Genomic DNA, 24,094 nt, shown 5'->3' with positions numbered 1-24,094 from the left:
ATAGAACAGCCAACTAAGTGGGAGATGATATTTTCAAACAACAGCTCAGATAAGGGCCTAATATCCAAAATATACAAAGAACTCATAAAACTCAACAACAAACAAACAATCCATTAAAAAATGGGAAGAGGACATGAACAGACACTTCTCCTAGGAAGAAATACAAATGGCCAATAGATATATGAAAAAATGCTCATCTTCATTAGTTATTAGAGAAATGCAAATCAGAACTACAATGACATACCACCTCATGCCTGTTAGATTAGCTATTATCAACAAGACGGGTAATAACAAGTGTTGGAAAGGCTGCGGAGAAAAAGGAATCCTTATCCACTGTTGGTGGGAATGTAAAGTAATACAACCATTATGGAAGAAAGTATGGTGATACCTCATAAAACTAAAAATAGAACTACCTTATGACCCAGCAATCCCTCTACTGGGTATATACCCCCAAAACTCAAAAACATTGGTACATAAAGACACATGCAGCCCCATGTTCATTGCAGCATTGTTCACAGTGGCCAAGACATGGAAACAACCAACAAGCCCTTCAATAGATGACTGGATAAAGAAGATGTGGTACATATACACTATGGAATACTACTCAGCCATAAGAAATGATGACATCGGATCATTTACAACAACATGGATGCACCTTAATAAGATTATACTGAGTGAAATAAGTAAATCAGAAAAAACTAAGAACTATATGATTCCATACATAGATGGAACATTAAAATGAGACTCAGAGACATGGACAAGAGTATGGTGGTTTGGGGGGGGGAGCAAGGGAGGGAGAGGGGGGAGGGGAGGGGCACAAAGAAAACCAGATAGAAGGTAACAGAAGACAATTTGACTTTAGATGATGGGTATGTAACATAATTAAATGTCAAAATGACCTGGAGATGTTTTCTCTGAACATATGTACCCTGATTTATTAATGTCAACCCATTAAAATTAATTTAAGAAAAGAAAATAGAGCCAATAAAAAGTTCTCAATTTATTGGAAATCAGGTATGGAAAAGAATAAGGATGAATCCAAGATTGTTTCTTACTGATCAGAAGGATATAGTTGCTATAAGGCCAGGGGCTGCCATGATGGCCATTCATATGCAGGTTCTCATTGAATTTGGGCAGACAGTCAAGAAATGGCAGAGTCAGAGGAAGGTGAGCCATTCTGTTTATTGGTGTCTCACCAAGACAGGCAAGTCACAAGAAAAGCCAAGGGAAAGCAGAAAACCTGCTTTTCCCATAGAGGGCAAAGGGTCAGGGAGGCCTCTGCAGTGCTGATAGCAGGAACCCAGAGAGAAAACCCCTGGTCTGTCTCACTTTATAGTGTAGAAATTAAAACCTTTAAGCCAATATACAAATAAGGGAGTCCCTCATACAAAGCCACTTATCTGAGGTATAAATGGGATTCCTCATAAGAGTGCACCACCCCACATCATGCAAAGGTCAAGGGTGTGGGGAAAAGCTCAGTTTTGAGAAGACCTTAGTATCAGAAGGGAGGGAAAGGCTTGGTCTTAAAAAGAAGCCTTACGCTATAATGATTTCGCCAGCTCACAGCCTGTCTTCCACACCCAAAGGAAGCAAACATATTCATCATATTTACAAACTTATTTGACCAATAGTTAGTTGCCCTTTCCTGAGATGAGGAAGACTTCAAGAGGAGTAGGTTTGAGGTGAGGACAGGTCAGGTGTCCAGTTCTGAACAGAAGTTTTAAATACAGTAGATACCCAGAGGAAAATTTAAGTGGATGATTTTATATATGGGGACAGGTCTTGGTTGGAGATAGATATTTGAGACTTTACAGTGAATGGCTAGTGTTAAAACCACAGGTATGAATGAGGTCCCCTAGAGAGTGAGTATAAATAAAAGTTCTAAACAGAGTTCTGGAACACTCCAATAGTTGGTTCAGGGAAAATAGCTTGAGAGGGACTAGCTAGTGAGGTAGGAAGAGAATCACTCATTTAAAAATATTTCTTGATCACCTAAGTGATTAAGGTAGATTCTAGGTTCACAGTTATTGTGGGACCACTCAGTGCAGTAGGAAGCATAGGAGAAGGCAGATTTAATGAGTTTGGTTTTACACATTTTGAATTGTGGGTGCTTATGGGACAGCCAGCAGAGAGTTGGAAAAGTTGGTCTGGAGCCTAGGAAATTCTAGCCCAGAAAGTGTTGAAAGCCATGCCCATGTATACATATATATAATATATATACTTAGCTTTGGTTTTGTGAATATATTTATTTAATTTTTATTAAATGGCCACATTCATTATCAGATATATCCAGGAGAAGGTGATAATATATTTAAAGTCATATAAAATATTAAACAAATGAAAAACTGTGACACAGGCTAGCTACTTGATGCATTTAGTTTTCCTGAGGGGTTTTTGACTTATACTTTGTTAGCTGAAAAATCTTTTGAAAAATTATCAGTTAATACCTGTTAGAAATGGAGGCTATAGCATATAAATAGTCTGAAGGAAATCCTATTAAAAGGGGAAAATATATGAATATGATGCATCACAATATGTTAGTTTCTTTTCTATAGTTACCAGAGAGAGCTTCTTTTAAAAAAGCACTTTGTGAAGAGTAAGAAAATGATTAAAAATATGAATAATAAAATGGCAATAAATATGTATATATCAACTATTATTTCTTAAAGATTTTATTAATTAGAGAGAGGAGAAGGGTGAGGGAGAAGCATGAAACATCAACTCGGAGTAGTTGCTTCTTGTATGTGCCTTGACCAGGCAAGCCCAGGATTTTGAACCAGCGACCTCAGCGTTCTAGACTGACACTTTATCCACTGCACCACCACATGTCAGGCTCAACAGTTCCTTTAAATGCAAATAATTAAGTGCTCTAGTCAAAAGACAGGGTGGCTGAATAGATAATAAAACAAGACCCTTACATATGCTGTCTACAAGTGACCCACTTCATATCAAAAGACACACAGAGACTGAAGGTAATGGGATAGAAAAAGATATTTCATGAAAATAGAGGCAAAACATACAAACAAACAAAGCTGACGTAGCAATACTTATAACCAGACAAAATAGACTGTTAAACAAAGGCTATATAACACGAGACAAAGAAGGGCTCAGCATTCCCACTTCTGGCTATTTGAAGAATCCCAAAATACTAAATCAAAAAGAGGTATGCTTCCATATATTATTGCAACATTATTTACAGTAGCCAAGATATAGAAGCAACCCAAGTGCCCATCAACCGATGGGTCGAGAGAAAGAAGTGTCAGATAATTTCACTTACATGTGGAATCTAAAAATAAAATAAATGGGCAAGCAGAGCAGAAACATATATACGGAGAACATTTTGACATTTGCCATATTGGGGCGAGGTGAAGGGATTAATAAATACAAACTGGTAGTTATGGAATAGTCATGGGAACTTAAAGTATAGCATAGGTAATGTAGCCATTAATATTATAATAAGCACTTATGGTGTCAGGTGTGTACTAGACTTATCAGGGTGATCACTTTGTAAGTTATGTAAGTATCTAATCATTGGGTTGTACACCTGAAACTAATATATTATCAACTAATTTAAAAATACAAAGTTTTTTTGTTTGTTTTGAGGAAGAGAAAGGGAGAGGGGGACAGAGAAAAGTATCAACTCATTGTTCCATTTAGTTGTGCACCGATTGATTGCTTCTCATATGTGCCCTGACCAGGGCTCAAACTGGCAACCTCTGGATCAAGACAGTGACTCCAAGCAGGATAGAACCAATGACTTCAGTGCTCTGGGACAACACTCTGTCCACCGCACCAACAGCTGGGGCAAAAATTATAGATACATATATATTTTTAATTAAAACTTACTTTGTTATCACAAAATGTGTGAAAAAACTCTTACTTTAGCTTGTGATTTTTTAAAACATATAAATATCCTCTTGAAGATGATCATTACTGTACTTTTCATTCTTTTCTGTTGTTATTTCAGCCACTTTATGATGCTGCTTACCTTACAATGTATAATATCTGCTTTACGTCCTTGCCTATCCTGGCCTACAGTCTACTGGAACAGCACATCGACATTGACACTCTGACCTCAGATCCCCGGTTGTATATGTAAGTTGAACATTACAGTTAAAACCCTCTCATACTTAAAAAGTTATGGGTTTCACTTCATATAAAGGCGGGAAAGACAAAGACTACACACCTTGTTTGATCACATGGTTCTATTCCATTCAACAGGAAAATGACATATTTCCTGGGTGTAATTTCTATACTCGAATGTGTGTGAGTCATTTAGTTCAGAATCATTAATTCCTAAAATTTGAACCTACATTCTCATAGAATTCTGAGGTCTTAGAAGACACATTATTTTAACTACAAAAAAAGGCTTCACACTGAGATCTTTGTTAGTTTAGCATATTGATTCCTACCTATAATGAACTGAACTGATGATATTATGTTAGGCTTTCTTTTGTAAACTGTCCCTGAAGCATAGCCTCTCCCTTTGTTAGCCCCATTCTACAACTGCTTTGTTGAAGAAAATAATTCATTAGCCATTATATTCATCTTATGTCAGTTTGAAATGCATGCGTTTCTGCATGGATGGGGCACTTGGCACTAGACCCAGTTGTTTAACCTATGATTTAATTAAATTTTTGTAAGTTAAGCCTAAAACTAAAGATGAATATGTTCATCTAAAGCAGATAATAAGTATTGCTAAATAGTGGATGACAAGTGCAATAGAGAGATTTGTGTGGTATATTTGTCTGAAGTGAAGGTGTACAAATTAAGGTGTTTCTTTACCAGTATGACACATAAAACTCACATTTAGTAATTGTTAGATTTAACTAGATTTATAAAATATACATTATTATTTTAAAGGTATTTATTGTGGAAATTTTCAGACATGCACAGAAGTAGCAAAAATACTATTAATGTAGTGAACTTCCCTGCCCTCACTACTCAGCTTCACTGATCATTAATTCTCTTTTATTAATAATGTGGTCTGCTCTATCATGGACTTATTTTGAAACAAATCTCAGACATTGTATAAAAGGATTATTTCAGTATATCTCTCTTAAACATAATAACTTATAAATAACAGTACCCTATCATACCTTAACATTTTACAATTCCATAATATCAAATACTCAGTCAATGTTCACATTTTTCTAACTAGATCATTTCCTTGAATAGCATGCTTGTTTGAATCAGGATATAAAGTCTGTATCTTGCAGTGGTTAATAAGCTTCTTAAGTCTTTTTTAATCTGCAGGTTAACCTGACAATATTTTTTTATGACAGAGACAGAGAGAAGGACAGATAGGGACAGACAGACAGGAAGGGAAAGAGATGAGAAGCATCAATTATTTGTTGCAGCACCTTAGTTGTTCATTGATTGCTTTCTCATATGTGCTTTGACTGGGGGGCTGTAGTAGAGCTAGTGACCCCTTGCTCAAGCCAGTAACCTTGGGCTCAAGCTGGTGAGCCTTGTTCAAACCAGGTGAGCCCACGTGCAAGCCAGCAACCTCAGGGTTTCAAACCTGCGTCCTCCATGTCCTAGTCCGACACTATCCACTGCACCACTGCCTAGTCACACCTGACTATTAACAAAACTGGTTCAGTTATCTTATGGAGTTTCCCTTGAGTTTGCTGGTTGCATTGATGGCATTGTTTAACATGTTCTTCTTTTCCCTTTTTTTTTTTTTTTTGTATTTTTCTGAAGATGGAAACGGGGAGAGACAGACAGACTCCTGCATGCGCCCGACCGGGATCCACCTGGCACGCCCACCAGGGGCGATGCTCTGCCCACCAGGGGGCGATGCTCTGCCCCTCCGGGGCGTCGCTCTGCCGCGACCAGAGCCACTCTAGCGCCTGGAGCAGAGGCCAAGGAGCCATCTCCAGCGCCCGGGCCATCTTTGCTCCAATGGAGCCTTGGCTGCGGGAGGGGAAGAGAGAGGAAGGAGGGGGGGTGGAGAAGCAAATGGGCGCTTCTCCTATCTGCCCTGGCCAGGAATCGAACCCGGGTCCCCCGCACGCCAGGCCGACGCTCTACTGCTGAGCCAACCGGCCAGGGCTTTTCCCTGTATTTGTTGCAAAGAAATATTCAGATCTACAGGGGAATCATGAAACCTTGGTGGAAATCTTACAGAGCATCATATCCCATGCTTTCAATTTTACAAAAGAGAAACCAGAACCCAGAAATAACTTATATTAGGACACAGGGTATAAGTAGGGGACAGACCAAGATCAGAGTTCAGTCTTCCTGATGACCAGCTCTGTACTCTTACCAGAAGGCTGCTGATTTTAAAACACTGAGCCAACAGTGTATTCTGTCTTTGGACAACAACTAAAGTAAAGCCCAGTAGTGCCATTGCTCTTGTTAAAGCAGGGTTTGGGCAGCAATGAGCAGAATCCCTCCAGTTCAGTCCTAGCAGGAACTCAAACTCATTGCCTGAGTTCCAGTTCTGGCTCTGCCTCTCATTACCTGAGTGACCTTGCCCAGATTATTGACTGAGATGTGCCTCGATTTCATCTTCAGTAAAATCTGGTTTACAATAGTACCTAAGCCACAATGGTTTTATGAGGATTAAATGATTGACTATGCATGAAAGAACTATGCCTGGCACATAGGAAGTTTTCAGTAAATGGTACTGTAATGCCAGTAGCCGAGGCCAGGAGGTTCACACTGGATTCGGGCAGATAGTAGAGGAACTGTGCAGCCAGAAAGTGTTGGGCCATCCCCATTAGATTCTCACAACTGCAGGCAAGCAAACAGACAGGGGAAAACCACTTCTCATGGGAGCAGGCAAACAAACAGGAAAACTGCCCCTCACAGTGGCAGGCAAACAATCCTCCATCTGTGATCCACCCCAAAGGATATCTCCCATAGCCTGCTACGTGCTTATGCACTAATCATGTAAAGTACAAGCAAGCAAGCCTAACACAGCTATTTTACCAACAGGTAGTTATCACTATAATCTTATTCTAGCATCCTCCTCCACTAAACTTCAGGGTTGTGTGACCACTTTCATACATTAAGAATGTTGAATATCTGAAAATAACTGTTGAATACCAATTATGTAAGGGTTTCCACAAAGTTTTACTGACTGAATAGCAGTGTTGGTCAGAAACTATGAAATGATTTTGCATAGAGAATGTAACTGCCTCATCTGAAGCAGAAATGAAAGCTGTGGCATACCTGTTGCCCAGCCCAAAATTCGGTTTTCCTTCTTGCCTGCTCTGATGAGACACTGCTCTCAGCCTGTCATGGTTAGATTATTCCATTACTTTCATAAATATGAAACCTTGCCCCCCCTTTTTTAATGTGGCTCTCCTTCACTTGTGTAGCATATTATAGATTTCACCTCCAGGGACTTCGTGATTTAGGCATTTCCCACACATTTTGATATGGATCAAGAAAAACATATTTGGATATTTTTATATTTGTAAGAGAAATTTTAAAAAGTAAACTAGTTCTTTTATAGAGGAAAGAGGCATGGCTTGTTTCTTGCACAGCTTTAAAAGACAAGAACAAAGGTCCTCCTACACCAGATGGGGCTGCTGCAGGTCAACTGCTCCCCAGATCTGTATTTTCTCTCATGTTCTCCTGCATCTTGACTGCCATATTCTGTTTCTAACAACTTCATAATTTATCTGACTTCACCAAGAAAGTCTCACCTATAACCCAACCAATGATGACTCCCGGGTCCATTTTCCCACAGTGTGTATTTTAACTTGCAGAGAAGGCAGTTCCTGCAAGGATCTTCAGGGGGGTGCCTCCCCTTTGCCTCCCAGTTAGCTTGGGAATTCGACTTATTGGCTGTGGGAAGAACTTGTTTCTGGGAAGTGTCTACCTCTATCCTTCTGTGGTTTGTCTGAGGCAAACAGCAGTACATTGCTTTATGCATTCCCTGAATTTTCAGTTATCTTCAGGTACCTGGAAAGCTTAGTAAGTAAAAGCTATGTCTTTGCCACATTTTCAGGAAATCACACAATACTCAATACCAGCTGAAGGATCGGTTGCATTTACATTACAAAGCTGTTTCTTATTCCATACATCCCAATAGTGTTGACGACTGGTGTGTAATTTTGAGTGATTAGATACCTTTTGATAAGAGTTAAGAGTAATTTGAAATAGAATAGTACAGTCCAAAGAAATTCTATACATAAAACTATCTTGTATCTGTAGCTCTGCTCCATTAGAATTCATAGCCTTATTTAATATTCTGACTTGTACTGAGAAGATTGTGCTAGTTTTGACAGATTTGAAACTTTTGATCTGCTTACCCTCCATTTTTCAAAGCATGACTGTACAGCTTCAAACATGTTATTTGACTTAATTGAAAAAAATATAGAGGGGATCCCAAGACAAAAAAAAGTTAAATTTCTAGGAAGAAATCTTGATTAAAAGAAATATTTTAACAATTTTAGTTGGAAAGCAAAAGTAGCTTGGTTGAGAGCATATGATTTGAAGTCAAGTAAATTTAGGATCGCATTCTAGCTCTGTCCCTTACTATCTGAGTGACCTCGGTTTGCCCCAGCAGTGGTAGCTCCCAACCTTCACACCACAGCAGACTCACCTGGGGAGCTTTAAAAATATTCTGATGCCCAGGTTAGCTTCATGCCATTTAAATCAGAATGAGGTTGGGAGCCAGGCATCAGTGTAGTCAAAGATCCCCAGGTGTTTCCAATGTGCATCAAAGTACACCTATTTGAGTGTCCTTATTATTTATAGATAGTAGTGAAAAGAATACCTATCTCATGTGGTTTTTATGTGGATAAAAATGGACCACACACACACACACACACACACACACACACACACACACACACGCACATATAACCCAATTTTCTTCTTTCATTATAACAGGGCCAGACCCCATATGCACTTTTGGCACTTCACCATATTTTTATTTATTGATATTTAGAGAGGAGAGGGAGAGAGAGAAAAAGGTGGGGGAAGGAGCAGGAAGCATCAATTCAGAGTTGCTTCTCCTATGTACCTTAACTTGGCAAGCCAGGGGTTTCAAACCTGCAACCTCAGCATTCCAGGCCAACACTTTATCCACTGCCACCATGGGTCAGGCTCATGGTATCTTTAAATACACTACAAAAATTAATTAACCTGTATTTTTTCCCATTTTTCAATAGGAAAATTTCTGGCAATGCCATGTTACAGTTGGGCCCCTTCTTATATTGGACATTTCTGGCTACATTTGAAGGGACAGTGTTCTTCTTTGGAACATATTTTCTTTTTCAGACTTCATCCCTAGATGAAAATGCTAAGGTAAAAATAAATCATATTACTCTTTTGGTATTATAAGTATGGCTTATCTCCCCCCCCCCCATAAGCACTGGTCCTCTCATATGTGTTCTAGCTATAATATTTTGCAAATTTTTTAAAGGTACAGTATTTAGTTCACACAACTTCTTTAGAAAAATAGAAATATTGAAGTACAAAATGACTTCCTATGTGCATTATTAGCTAGAGAACTTATGTGCAAACTTTCTGGAAGCTTTACTTCACTGTAATTTTTATTGGATGAACTGAATTCTTGTGACTTCAGATGACAGCACTTTGATGTGAGCAAGGCTTTTCCTGATTTAGAAGCAAAGTCTGGACCTCTTAGATTTTATTCATAGTGGCCTTCCATGCTTGGATTTCAAGGGATATCTGCCATATCTTTGGAATTCCCTTCTCTTCCTCCTTTTCACTTGGCAGCATAGTGTTTTCCAGAAAAGCTATACTGGTCCTGCCATTAGCTTTCAAGGAAGCAACTACATAGGTTAGCGCCTGCATTGGGATGATCTCTCCCTAGCTGTGCTGTAGCAGAGAGTTGTTAATGGCGTGAGGTCTTCCCATTATCCACACAGTAGAAAATCAAGCCCACCACCTTGCATGTTGCTTTCACTATGTTTGCTATTATATTTCTGGGCTTCGTCTTTTATCATCATTCATTCTTTATATTAATAATATGTAGCAAACCTAGGGATCTAAGAATTTACTAAATACAATGACTATGTCTGGAACCTAGATAGTATCTGTTAAGGAAGTGATAGGCTTAGTGTATTTGCATAATACTTTAAATTAGGTAACTACAGTCAAAACCTCTCTAATTTGGACTGACACAAGTCAGTTTAGTAGGAATCCATTAAAATTATTAATCACCAAGTAACTTTTGAGGAAATACAGATCTAGTACTTTAGAGTAAGTACATATAGCACTTGCCAAGAAGCATGCACTACTTAATCTCTCTGCATGTACTCGAGCAAGTCACTTCAGCTTTCCAAGTCAGCTTTGCACATCAATAAGAAGAAATTAGATTTTATAATTTCTTAAATCTTTAGTTGTAAGACTAATTCTGTAACTTTAAAAAGTTTACTACAGCCGTGGCCGGTTGGCTCAGTGGTAGAGTATCAGCCCAGCGTGTGGATGTCCCAGGCTCAATTCCCACACAGGGCACACAGGATAAGTGCCTATCTGCTTCTCCACCCCTCCCCCTCTCCTTCCTCTCTGTCTCTCTCTTCCCCTCCCGCAGCCAAGGCTCCACTGGAGCAAAGTTGGCTCGGGCACTGAGGACAGCTCCATGGCCTCTGCCTCAGGCGCTAGAATGGCTCTGATTATGACAGAGCGACGCCCCGGATGGGCAGAGCATCACCCCCTGGTGGGCGTGCCGGGTGGATCCCTGTCGGGCGCATGCGGGAGTCTGTCTGTCTGTCTCCCTGCTTCTAACTTCAGAAAAATACAAAAAAACAAACAAACCCAGTTTACTACAAAGCAGGTGGATACTCTCCTGCAGTCCTATTGACATGGTTCATTTGCTCGGTAAATTCTTCACATGCTGCATGGGAAGCCTCAACACACCTTTAGTCCACTCATCACCCATGTTCAGTTCATGATGTCCCGATTGATTAGATTTTACTCTACATGTTACCATCCTAGATGTTAGCTAAAGTTATAGTAAGCATAAGAACTGCTATTAGCACTAAAATATAACACCCCATGTATGATTTGATCAACTTTTTTGCTTATATTAACCTTAAATTTTTGTTATTATATTTTGAAAACCTTTTACATTTCATTTTCTGTTTTAATGTTATGCATTCAGATCTTGACAGCATTTGGTAAGCATATGTGCCATTCATTGCCATCATTTGGATTTATACATGGTATCTGCTTTTCTTTGATGTGCACTTGCTGACAGCTCTATTATTTACAGCCAAAAGATAGACTCTGTTTTTAAAATTGTGAGTCCACTTGTATGCAAATTAGTCTTTATTTCAGAGCTTTAGTTTTATACATAGGAAAAGCCCATATCAATCTCCTTAGAGACATGAGCCATGAAATTACTTGTTTTGATGAACATTACTGTTAGTGGAATAGGGTTTGTTTCTGCCTTTATTATACCAGTGTTCTTGTTTGATGTTGCATGGAAACAAATGCTACGAACCACAAATGGTGATGTACCTGACCAAGAAAATTTAAGATCACTATAAAATTCAGCATTTTGGCTTGGTATTTTGACCTGATATTCCCCAAAGAATTCATACATTTTTATTTTTGCCATTATACACAAGATAAAACTTGGCTTTTATTTTTTTAAGCAGGCTTGTATATATTTGGTACATGTAATTATTAATTTTTTTCAGGTATATGGAAACTGGACTTTTGGAACCATTGTTTTTACAGTGTTGGTATTCACTGTAACTCTGAAGGTTAGATTTTTATTTATTTAAATATATTTAATACCATTTTTTAAATACTTTCTGGTCTTATACTAATATGTTGTTTTGGTCTTTTAATCTTTATTTTTATTATGATTGTCATCCAACCTTGAATGCTTTCTAAAATACATTTGTTATTAGAGATTTAAGCATTTGTATACTATTTGTGATTCAATTTGTTTACTGTGTATTGTCTATCTTCTTTATTTTTTTTAAATTCATGCACCATACATATGTCAGCAATCTGTTCCTTCTTTCCAGCTATTTTCAAGATCTTATAAGTGTAAGTGGTATATAATCAGACTATGACTGTGTGTTTATGTGTGTTACCATGTTGAGTACTTTAATATTTTTTAAAGTTATATATTTGTCTAAAAACTTTAATATGTTTTAAAGTTATATATTTATCAAGAACTCCAGGTCTTAAATGAATTTGGGTGCTTGAGACAGTTCAGCAAAATTTGTATGCAGAATAGCTTGGTAGTGATGAGATTTTTTTTTTTTTTTTTTTGTATTTTTCTGAAGCTGGAAACGGGGAGAGACAGTCAGACAGACTCTCGCATGCGCCGGACCAGGATCCACCCGGCATGCCCACTAGGGGCGACGCTCTGCCCACCAGGGGGCGATGCTCTGCCCCTCTGGGGCGTCGCTCTGCTGCGACCAGAGCCACTCTAGCGCCTGGGGCAGAGGCCAAGGAGCCATCCCCAGCACCCGGGGCCATCTTTGCTCCAATGGAGCCTTGGCTGCGGGAGGGGAAGAGAGAGACAGAGAGGAAGGAGGGCAGGGGTGGAGAAGCAAATGGGCGCTTCTCCTATGTGCCCTGGCCGGGAATCGAACCCGGGTCCCCCGCACGGCAGGCCAATGCTCTATCGCTGAGCCAACCAGCCAGGGCCATGATGAGATTTTATATAATGTATTAATCACTGAAATTTACCTACATTAGTGATCAAATGCATAAAAATAATACAGCAGGTAACATACAAGAAAGGTAGCTTTGGCAAAAATCACTGGCACGTGTAATAAAGGCTCTGAAGCCTTGATAAATGCTACCCTTGAAGCTCATGATTTGAGGCTCTCTTATATTTGAGAGAATAATCGAACTTTTTGATTGCCCCACTAATAAATACCTCACTTGGGGCCCAAGAATGAGCACCTTTAAATGGATTTCAGTAAGCCAAGTGGTCAGAGCTAGAATTCAGAAGTATAATTAACAATAGAGTTCTAATCATTTTCCCTCTAAATGTTATTCCTGATTAATTGCCTATATACAAAAGAACATGTTTGCATCTACTATTTCAGTAATATTTTAAGACTACCAAAATGTTATAACTCATCTCAGTTTGACTACTTGCTAGCAGGATGTAACCGTGGGCTGGTGACCTATTTCTCAGTACCTCCATGTTCTATTTTATGAAATGGAAATAAATTAGTACTTACATCTCTTAATGAATGTTTATATGAGAAGTCAATTAATAATACTTATAAAGCATTTAGAGCGGAGTCTAGTACATCGAATGTGCTCAGTATAGTAAATGCTAGTTATTATTTATTACTGTGTTTCACAGTGTCATGATTTGAAATGGAAGCCTGCCCATACCCCCCACTTTGTGTATGGCCCCAGGGCTTCCAACTGCCCTTCATAGTTTAAACTGGCCATACTATGACATCTTTCATGAGTCCCTTCAAAGACATCCAGTCCCTCTTCTTTGGATGAATGTTGTTGTGACATTTTCCCTAGCAGCCCAGAGAGAGGACGACAATTCAAGACTAGGCTACATTAACAATGTTATCAATATCCTGTTTATGAGTGAGAAACTGTAACAGAGAGCTAAGGACCATGGTGTCACAGCAAGTATCAAAACTGAGATACCACCTCCTCTTCAATATTTAAATACCCTGGATATTAATTCACCTGGCCCAGAAATTCTAAGCAAGCGAACCAGACCATACATTCTTGTCTTTAGATTGCATTTGAAAATCCAGGTTCCACAATCTATAGAAACAACCAGCCCTGGCAAAAATATGAAGGGATTAAAATCTAAGGCAACTGAAAATGTTATTAATTTAAGTGTATATATAAGGGTTTCACAATTGAAAGGCACACAGTCCATTGCTACATGATACAAGTGTATAGAACTCGTTTCCTTTGTTTGAGCTATCAAGACTGTAGTTTGTTTACCATTCCTAGCTATCTCTTCCCTCTCCTCCTGCTTTCCAATATGCCTGCCTCCAGCAGCTTAGGCCTTCTCCTTTTGCCATCCCTAGCCGCCACTACCTAGATGTAATCATTGCCTCATTCTTTTCCTTTACTTTGCTACTGAGACATTTGTAACCCCATACTTACTGACTACTTGCTTGATCACATCTCCACATCCGTATTCTAGAGCAGTGTTTCTCAACCATCAGTCCATGGACCGGTATGGTCTATGGCCATTGAAAAACACAGGTCTACAGGACTTAGGGAAGACCTCAGATCTTTCATACCCTAGCTCTTTGAAAAACCTGGACTCTGTTCTCATTTTAGCTTCATTCTCTTCCTGAAGCCTGGCCCAAGCTAGGTCCTCCCATAGGTATCATATTGTATACAAGTTATTACCTATTATAGTGTATTATATCCTGGTGCAATTTGTACCCATCCTGAAAACTCTTGTGTTGTATCTTTTCAGCTTGCCTTGGATACTCGTTTTTGGACATGGATAAATCACTTTGTGATTTGGGGTTCTTTAGCCTTTTATGTATTTTTCTCATTCTTCTGGGGAGGAATTATTTGGTAAGCAGCTCTATATGTGTGAGTAATATGTAAATAACAAAATAGGTGTATGTATGTATACATTGTATATGTGAACATTATACTTTAAAGTTTTGATTATATAAGATGGCAAGTCTTCGATGTCAGAGGGGTAGAAGTCTCTTCTAGCCAATAACACTACAAATTTCAGGGATATTTCAAACACAAGTATATAGACTGCATGAGTTACTAAAAAAACCTCCCTTCTGGTAGCCCCTATCCAAATCTTCCAACTTAAAAGTGGGTAAACATCTCTCTGTGAAGTAAAACTAGAATTTCTACTTTCTAGTTTCTAGCATGACTTCCCATGTGACTTATAGGGAAATAACTCATTCTGTAAAGTTTCTACATAATATAGTGGCTGATAAATATATACATTTTCTATTTGGGCCTTATTCTCTGCTTATGCTATGTAGCTCTCATTCACGACACTACAGATATACTCAAGTTATAGAATATATACCACTTAATACTCCAGAGAGTTACATCTTTAAAATCATCTCGTTTGTGAGGGGGGGGGGGTAAAGGCAGAATTTACAGCTTGGCCTTAAAGTTCACCCAGTTCATTTTGGTTTAATAGTGTATATTTAGGATCCATTTTATGCAAGGTACTCTGTGATACAAAGACATAGATTGTACCCCTGTCTCAAGAAGACTAAGTTAGATTTTCATCTCTTTTCCTTACTCATAATCCAAATACCCCACTCCCTGTGTCACACAGTAAAAAAAAATCACACCCAATCTTTTGACTCACAAAAAATCTTAAAACTACAGTTATCCCTTGGTATCCACTGGGAATTTATTCCAGGACCCCAATGGATACCGAAATTTATAGATGCCCAAATCCCTTATACGTATAAGATGACATAAAACAATGAATACAGTAGGCCCTCCACAACTGTGGATTTCCAAACACATATCAAAAATAATGGTTTCCATCTATATTTGGTTCAGTCTGTATATGCGAAACCACAAACAGAGAGGGCCAACTGTGTTTTCTTAAACATCACAGTTGTTTTCATTAATCAATTACTTCCTCGATAAGGATGCCAGCAGCAAAGAGCATGGCTAGAGGAAGATTCCAGGAGTACCTATTTTTACTGGTTTCAGCAAAGTCATACATACAAAACATTGTATGTTATCACAGAGATGTAAGGACCATATTTGTGTCCCTTAAGTTTAATTAGAAGAAACTTTTACTATTTTGAAAAGCTTTTTAAAATAAAAGCCTTAAGTAATAAAAATATGAAGAACATAAGGAAATAATTTTCCAAAAAGTGTGATTATATTATATATTTGGCACCTATATAGGCAATTATTGGAGCAGTGGAGCTGAAGAACATCTCTATTTTCTTTAATAATATACAAATGAATCAATGTTGCTTAACCAAACATAATATGCAATTGTAGTTCTGCCACAACGCCATAATTCTCTCAGTGAATCTGTATAATCAGCACATGTACTAATTATACAAAATTTCCATAAGAATAAAATGTCTAGCAAACTGCTTTGTGACTCTTGACTTTTACCAGAGACTATTCCTTATTGATTCAAATAAATCCTTTAAGTGAGTAAGACATCATAGCTGTTTCAGTTCATTACAGATACTTACTAAATATGAAATATGAATCTTTTTTGTTGCCTATAATGTTGTCCTTAAGTAGAACTGAGTTGAGCTACTACATGAGTATAAAATTTATACTATAAAGCAACCAGCAAAATGTGACTCGAGACCATGTGAAACTTGAGCTAAATCCTGGTTGCAGCTAATATCTTTGGACATGTTCAGTCTCGGGGCATTGTAACACACTCCTTTTGGGGAATGGGCACTGAGAGGATGATTTCTGAGCCCCCGACTCAATCCAGTAATACCATCTTATCTTTTTTACTGCTCCCCTAAAGGTCCACAGATGACATCGGGGTAAAAAAAAATCTGGAGATATTAACCACGGAGTATTGGGGGTGCTATGTAAAGGAAGACCCTGTGAGCTGCCTAGAAAATTAGGGTGATTTTTCAAAACTAGAGTGGGGGTAATGATCTAAAGAAGTTTTTTCTGTATGGTAGGGACCCTAGAAAGTCTGTTTAGCCCAAACCTTATACGTTTCCCTACTTCACTGTTCTGTTCACTTTTTATTCTTCAGTCTGGTCCTTATGTATGTAGGGCCACAAGCTTGATTTTATCATGTAGCATAAGAGTGCAAAATCAGTTTTTCATTGAGAACCCAGTTTTATCTTCAGCGAGCACTGTGTGTGATCTAATAAAAGGGTCCAACCAGTAATGTGTATAGGGCTCCTAATCCGAAGATAGTCTGATGTGAATCCCGACCTTGAATATCCACTCTATGGTTCAGCCCAGGCAGGGGAAGATAACCTGGTGGTGGTTCTCAGTGACCCTCTGATAATTCATTGCATTACTGGGAATGAAATCCAGCATCAGAATGAAGGGTGTTCCTGGATTTCTGAACTCCAGGTTTTAATATCCTATTAGCAGTATTCTACTGTCTGTCAGCCTATTTGGCACACACTAGTCCTCAATATTATTGGTGGATGAGAATAGTAGAGTTCCTCCCATTTGGAAAAGATATACTCTACAGTTCTTTTTGTGTTTACATAGGGATTTGGGAAGGTTATAAAAATTTATTTTAAATTTTGAATATAGAACATATATACATTTAATAAAAATGTTGAGAAAATAAAATACTAGTTAGCAAAAAACCATCATTTTTATTGCATATCTTTGTAGCTCCAGCAATTTCTAACATAAATATTTTCCAGTTGACAGCTTTAAATTTGTTTGCTTGATTCTTTTAAAGACAAGTGTGTTTTATTATGTTTTTTTTATTATTATCACTTCTTTTCAAGCATTTGATAAAATCTATTTACTCATTTTGAAACGTTCTAAAAATATTTTTACTAATATGAATTAGGAAAATTTCTTTTAAATACAAAAGGTAATTTCATTTACACTTCTGTTTGATATGACAGGAACTGACTTTTTTTCCCCATTATGTATTTTCTTTTCATTCTAGGTCTTTTCTCAAACAACAGAGAATGTATTTTGTATTTGCTCAAATGCTGTCTTCTATATCTACGTGGCTGGCCATAGTTCTTCTAATATTTATCAGCCTTTTCCCTGAGATTCTCCTGATAGTATTAAAGAATGTAACAAGAAGAAGTGCCAGGGTAAGAACTAAGTTTATATTACAACCCAAGTTTTGGAAGGGACTTCAATGTCTGCCATGGAATAAAAGTTTTATTTAGAGAACTGCATTAGTTACAGCATGTTAAACCCCTCCTTACAGGTTCATCACTTAATTTCCTCTTCTGCATAAAAACTATAGTAAAAGCTTTGTTATCCAATACAGGTGGTAAGTAGATTCCTTAGCAGTGTTCTGTGTGACCTTTAGCAATCCATATAGAGTATCAGGTATGCTCCATATGGAATTTTAAATGGAAAAAAAATTTTTTTTTAGCCTAGAATTTTCACCCCAGGAATATCCACACCAACATTTCAACTTTAATATTAGAAGTAATTCCTTGTGGGTTGTTGGCAGATATGTTTTCAGTTGATGATCCCAATTTGCCTCTTATACTTTTCCCTTTCCTTTAATTATAGTGCTGCTTAATCTCTGAGTTGCTTCTTGCTCTGTCTGCCCAGCAGTATAATTGAACCAAAGAAAATTCCCTGGATGTGGTTTCTACATCCTTAACCTTCTGAACACACTTGTAAAAATTAAAGATTGTTTTATAAGTGTGTTTTTATTGTTGCTGCTTAAATGGTAAAAGTTTTTTGGGAAGAAGTTATTACCCTCTGTTAGCCTAATTGCTTGGCCTTGCTTTGTCTGGTATCTTTTGAATATATATATAAATCAAACCTCAGTCTTCCACAAACCAGTCTTCCACAAACTTTATATAACTTTATATATATATAAAGTCTTTAAAGTGAAAGGGGTAGATTTACCTGGGGGGAAACTTCTGGCAAAATTTCACAAATATGTTAATTAAATATGTCATTCCTTCCAACAGTAGCTCATTTTGCCAAACAGAACCTCGTTCTTATCATATTGACAGTAGCAATTAGATCTTGTAGCCCCTTCAAGGCAACATTTTCAGGAATAAGCTATGTGGCCTATTTGATCAAATTTACCAACCAGTTTAGCTGCAATACTGTTTTGTCTGATTTTTTTTTTGGGGGGGAGGATATTGGATTGATAGAATCCAGTGGTTGTCCTACAGACACAGGGCACTAAAATAATTACAGTGAGACTATCTTCAGTGATATTCTCACTATATATAGATATATAAAAGGGAAGCATAATTGATATAAGTCAGTATTTGACTCCAATCAAAAGCAATCAACTATCAGTGGCATAGCCACATTGATTCTTAGTATAGAAGGCCAGTCTGTGTACTTAGAAGTGGTCAGAACTAACCTTAATTCCCTGCTTCTGCATGCCTTCTGGGTAGAACTGAACACAATGACGTTAACCTAACTAAGACTGCCTTCGACTCTTTAATGTTTCAAGTAGAACCCCAATTAAACTCTTTCTAGCCTGGTGTTTAGTCTTAGGATAGGAAAATGACGTTTACTTGTCCAATTATACGTTAATATTAGTTGAACGGGGGTAAAACAGATTGATATAACAGGTTCCTCCAAGAATGGTTCAAGTGGCAATTTGCATAAAAACAATAAAAATGTCCCAGTAAGAAATGGTTTGGTGCCTTGTTATTCTAGATAATTTGTCTAGGAAGGATCTCTGAGGTGTTCTTCCATTCTCCTTATTTAGGAATACATTTTTGAATGCTTTTAATTTTTTTTAAGTGAGAGGCCGGGAGGGGATCCACCCGGCAGCCCCTGTGTGGGGCCAATGCTCTATCCATCTGGGGCCATTGCTCCTTTGCTCAGCAACTGAGTTATTTTAGCGCCTAAGGCAAGGCCATGGAGCCATTCTCAGCACCCAGAGCCAACTTGCTTGAACCATTTGAGCCATGGCTGCAGGAGAGGAAGAGAGAGAGAGAAAAGGGGGAGGGTTGGAGAAGCAGATGGTCACTTCTCCTGTGTGCCCTGATAGGAAATCAAACCTCAGTCTTCCACAAACCAGGCCGATGCTCTACTGCTGAGCCAGTTGGCCATTGCCAATGTTTTTCTTACTTGAGGTAATAGAACTCATACCAAAAAATGACTCACATCCAGCTTCACCCTCTATCTAAAGATGATCTAAAAATCTCAGAAATCAAAACATTGAAGTGTATTTTATTAATTAATTAATTTTAATGGGGTGACATTGATAAGTCAGGGTACACATGTTCAGAAAAAACCTCTCCAGATTATTTTCCATTTGATTATGTTGCATACCCCTCCAAAGATCATACAAAAATCTCAGAAATCAAAACATTCAAGTGTATTTTATACTCTTTTATAGGCCCTTTCTTTAAAAAAAATAGTTACTTAAATGATAAGAGCTACTAACAGACATAAGAAAAAGTAAATACTGGCAGGAAGTGACTTTGATATAAATTAAATGGCTATTAAATGGAAGGATGCTACAAAGTAGTCATAGATAAAGACTAGAACATTCCTAACTCCTGTTGAAAGCATGCAATTCTGGGACTGCAGCCCTTTTTAGACAGCAAGCATAGAATGTTGCCAGGGTTTCAGCATGAAATTTGTTTGCCATGGCTAATGCATAATGACAGAAAGAGTTCCAGTGTCTGTGCTATCACTTGGCATGATAATGTGCTAGAACAGCAAGGAAGCCTGACCTGTGGTGACGCAGTGGATAAAGCATCGACCTGGAAATGCTGAGGTCGCCGGTTCGAAACCCTGGGCTTGCCTGGTCAAGGCACATATGGAAGTTGATGCTTCCAGCTCCTCCCCCCAGTCTCTCTCTCTCCTCTCTCTCTTCTCTCTAAAAATGAATAAACTAAAAAAAAAAATTAAAAAAAAAAAAAAAGAACAGCAAGGAAAATTTCCATAATCACCTTCATTCATTCAATCATTCATTCATTTGTTCCTGTCCTCAATGAACCAATAAACATATTGAACCACCTAATGATGAACATCTGTCTTTACATCCAGTGTCTGAAAGGCTAAATGGTTTTTCAGATTCTGTGATTTTGAGAGATGCAGATAAAATAGAACATTGTGGGCACTCAGCAGTGCTGCCATTATGCATTCATATGCATTATTTTACTCTTGTATTTTCTCACAAGGGTTTTACATAAGACCCTGTTTGCCTATATCAAAAAGGCAGAGGCCACTTCTAAGGCAGAGGAGAAAGAATATTTTAATGACTAACAGTCTGACATCCTGAGTGACTTCCTGCTTTGTTCAGTATCCCTTGCTAAGGCATTAGCTTAGTTTTAAAAAATCTTTTATATTTTTATACTAAATTGGCCTCATACCTGACAGGCTATTAATGGGATAAAGGATGTGTCTCTACCTAGAAGTAGAAGACCCCCTGACCACCAAGCAGGAAACATCTTGGATACTTTGTACACACTGCCAGAAATACCTATGGCAAGTAGGCTCCTAGTGTTATCATGTGGGTCTTGGCAGCCTCTTTGAGAAGGGAACTTAACACTGGGTAGTGAAAATGTCTCTGTGGCCTTTGAGAAAGAAGTTAAGCCATTTACATGAACAGTTACAGAAGCAGCCTTCTGGTGACTTCCCATTCAATTCATCATACATTTCCTGAGAGTCCACTACCTGTCAGCTATTATACTAGGTATTAGTAATTCAGCAATAGATGAATCAGATGAGGCCACAGCTCATCAGGAGTGTCAATCTAGTTAAATTATAAAGGGGATTTATATGCTATAAATCAGAATAATAGACTCAATGATATGGCTTGTTTTAAGACAACTGAGTTATTTCAGTATCTAAGTCATTACCTCCTGAAGCCTCCCAGTAAAAATACTGGTATGGTGGCCTCTTCCACATCCAAGTCCTGTCATGGCAGTAGCATTATAAAGAATTCTGCTATCTTCAGAAAGATGAAGGTATTAAATACAAGTTGGTAGTTAGAGAATTGTCATGGGATGTGAAATACACCATAGGGAATATAGTCAATAATATGTAATAACTCTATGGTGTCAGATGGGTAGTAGACTTATCGGAGTGATCAGTTCATAAGTTATATAAATGTATTATCACTGGGTAGTATATCTAAAACTAACATAATATTGTACACCAACTATAATTGAAAAATACAATTTTTTTTTCTTTTTGGTTTCTACTTTTTTTTTTTTTTTGTATTTTTCCGAAGCTGGAAACGGGGAGAGACAGACAGACTCCCGCATGCGCCCGACCGGGATCCACCCGGCCCGCCCACCAGGGGGCGACACTCTGCCCACCAGGGGGTGATGCTCTGCCCCTCCGGGGCGTCGCTCGGCTGCGACCAGAGCCACTCTAGCGCCTGGGGCAGAGGCTAAGGAGCCATCCCCAGCGCCCGGGCCATTTTTGCTCCATTGGAGCCTCGGCTGCGGGAGGGGAAGAGAGAGACAGAGAGGAAGGAGAAGGGGAGGGGTGGAGAAGCAGATGGGCGCTTCTCCTGTGTGCCCTGGCCGGGAATCAAACCCGGGACTTCTGCACGCCAGGCCGACGCTCTACCACTGAGCCAACCGGCCAGGGCGGTTTCTACTTTTTCAATTACAATGTACTTTCATTATAGCTATCTTCAGAAATAGCTTCCCTCAGTCATTAAACTTAAGGGTGCAATTAAGCTATATATTCCTCAGCTATGTTTTCAGCAATATGCCTAATTTTGGAGCTAAAATTCTATTATTAAGGATCTTAGGGCTATTCTGTAGCTTATAAATTGACAAAGTTGCACCGCCATACTGTTGACAGTGTATGCTGAAACTACCATTAATCACTAACAGTAGAGCAGCCAGATAACTCTTCAAAGAAAAGTTATAGTTTATGATTTTGGATATTTCAAAATGTTGTGTGCCTCTCTGAGCACAGTTGTTGGACTATCTCTCAATCAGTGAAATATATCTATTCACTTTCTGGCCAAGTAGTAAATACCACTTCCCATTTTCAATGGAGAGATTGTATACGTTATCATATAAGTTTTCACAGGTAAAACACCATAGTCAAAACAGAGGCTTGCCTTAGCCCACTAAACATAGAGACACTAACCCAATGGGAAGGGACCCAGCAGCACAGCGATGCCTAACAGGAAGAGACTCTATCACGTAGGGAACTCTGGAAGACAGAAAAGGAAGAATGTCAGTTGTCTGAACTGAATTCCCAGAAAAAGCACTGTGAAGATTTTGGGAAAATGCAATTCATCCTTATAATGTCAATGGTGACAATCCTGATTACTATTGAAATACTGACAGTCACATACAGCCATTGGTTCTGAGGATAATAGCCCTGTGAACTGGATTAGACAAAAATAATGTTGAATTCCAACATTGTGGCTCTTGAAGTGGGCCTTTGTGCAATGGTCTCTTGGACACACTGCTGCCTGAGGTGCTGTCAAAAGCTCTCTAGATCAGTATTTTTCCATCACAGCTCCGCGGACCAGAAGTGGTCCACCAGAAATTTTATGCCAGTTCAGGAAAGAATAAACTATCCTGATGTTGCATGAACATTATAGTCTCAATGATTATAGACTCTAATGTTCATGCAACATCAGGATTGTTGTTAACTCTTTCGCAGACCAGCAAGAAATATCTGCAGACTGATGGCTGAAAACCACTGCTCTAGTGACTGCGAAGGAATGTGAAAATTTTATACTGTTGTAGCTCATTATCTCCCATCCTTACCTCTTTCCCCCACCAGTTGCTAGCTTTATTAACTTTTTATTGCTTTAGAATACTCTTTCCATGCTCTCTACTGCCTTCTGTGCTTTCATATTTCTTTTTTTTTCTTCCTTTATAAAGTAACCTAATCTATAAACCCCTAAAATTGTACGCTTAATAGAAATAATTTTGACTTTGATGGTTAGAGACAAGGTTTTGAGCACACCAAAGTGTGCTTGTCATTACAGTTGTAGATAGGCTTGTATATTAAACACAGGATTGGGGGACTTGGTGTCATGTTAATCTTGTGAGGTTTTTGCCCATAAAATAGAAGACAAAGTGATTTTTATTTTTTTTATAAACTAAATATTTCTCCTGCTTTATCAGTTTGTAATTTACATGTTAACATGTCACCAACTTTCTTTAAGGTAAAATATGAACAGGAAAATGTAGTAATGTTAAAACATGAAACAACCAAAGTATTTGCCTTTAAAATTTGTTTGTAAGACTCTGTGGGATATATATGTTACTTTAACTGGTTTTTTTTTATTCCTCATTTCATTAGTCACTAATTAGATGATATGAGTAATTAGCAGCATTGTTAAACTTAACCCCATAGTTGATTACTCATCTTCTGTTTTTCTTGGGCAATGCCAAAACCAAGTCTATAAATTACTATATAATTTTAGGCACAGAATAAGAAAGTTAAAATATAACCATTTAGGTTTTCTGATTAAACTTTACCAATGCTTTCTTTTTCTGGGTGTTTTATAGGAAACATTTATAGCTCTTTAACCTACCCTTTTAAAGAGGTCTCTGAAGGAAAAGAGGAGGGAGGAAAC

General features: G+C 38.2%; 1 protein-coding gene across 5 annotated transcripts in view; it reads left to right on the top strand.

The window, feature by feature from the left end:
* Positions 1 to 24,094, top strand: part of ATP11C (ATPase phospholipid transporting 11C) — a 227,772-nt gene that overhangs the window by 198,269 nt on the left and 5,409 nt on the right. For 4 of the 5 annotated variants that reach the window (XM_066356440.1, XM_066356436.1, XM_066356438.1 and 1 more), the window contains 5 exons: positions 3,968 to 4,095; positions 9,135 to 9,270; positions 11,634 to 11,699; positions 14,375 to 14,478; positions 17,528 to 17,681. In XM_066356440.1, coding sequence (XP_066212537.1) covers positions 3,968 to 4,095; positions 9,135 to 9,270; positions 11,634 to 11,699; positions 14,375 to 14,478; positions 17,528 to 17,681 — 588 coding nt within the window. The remainder of the gene's footprint in view (positions 1 to 3,967; positions 4,096 to 9,134; positions 9,271 to 11,633; positions 11,700 to 14,374; positions 14,479 to 17,527; positions 17,682 to 24,094) is intronic. The other variant, XM_066356439.1, reaches the window with a different exon arrangement.

This window comes from Saccopteryx leptura, chromosome X (assembly GCF_036850995.1).
Source record: "Saccopteryx leptura isolate mSacLep1 chromosome X, mSacLep1_pri_phased_curated, whole genome shotgun sequence".
Taxonomy (NCBI): Eukaryota; Metazoa; Chordata; class Mammalia; order Chiroptera; family Emballonuridae; genus Saccopteryx; species Saccopteryx leptura.
Note: the sequence above shows the minus strand (reverse complement) of the source record. Positions and strands in the feature narration are given on the sequence as shown.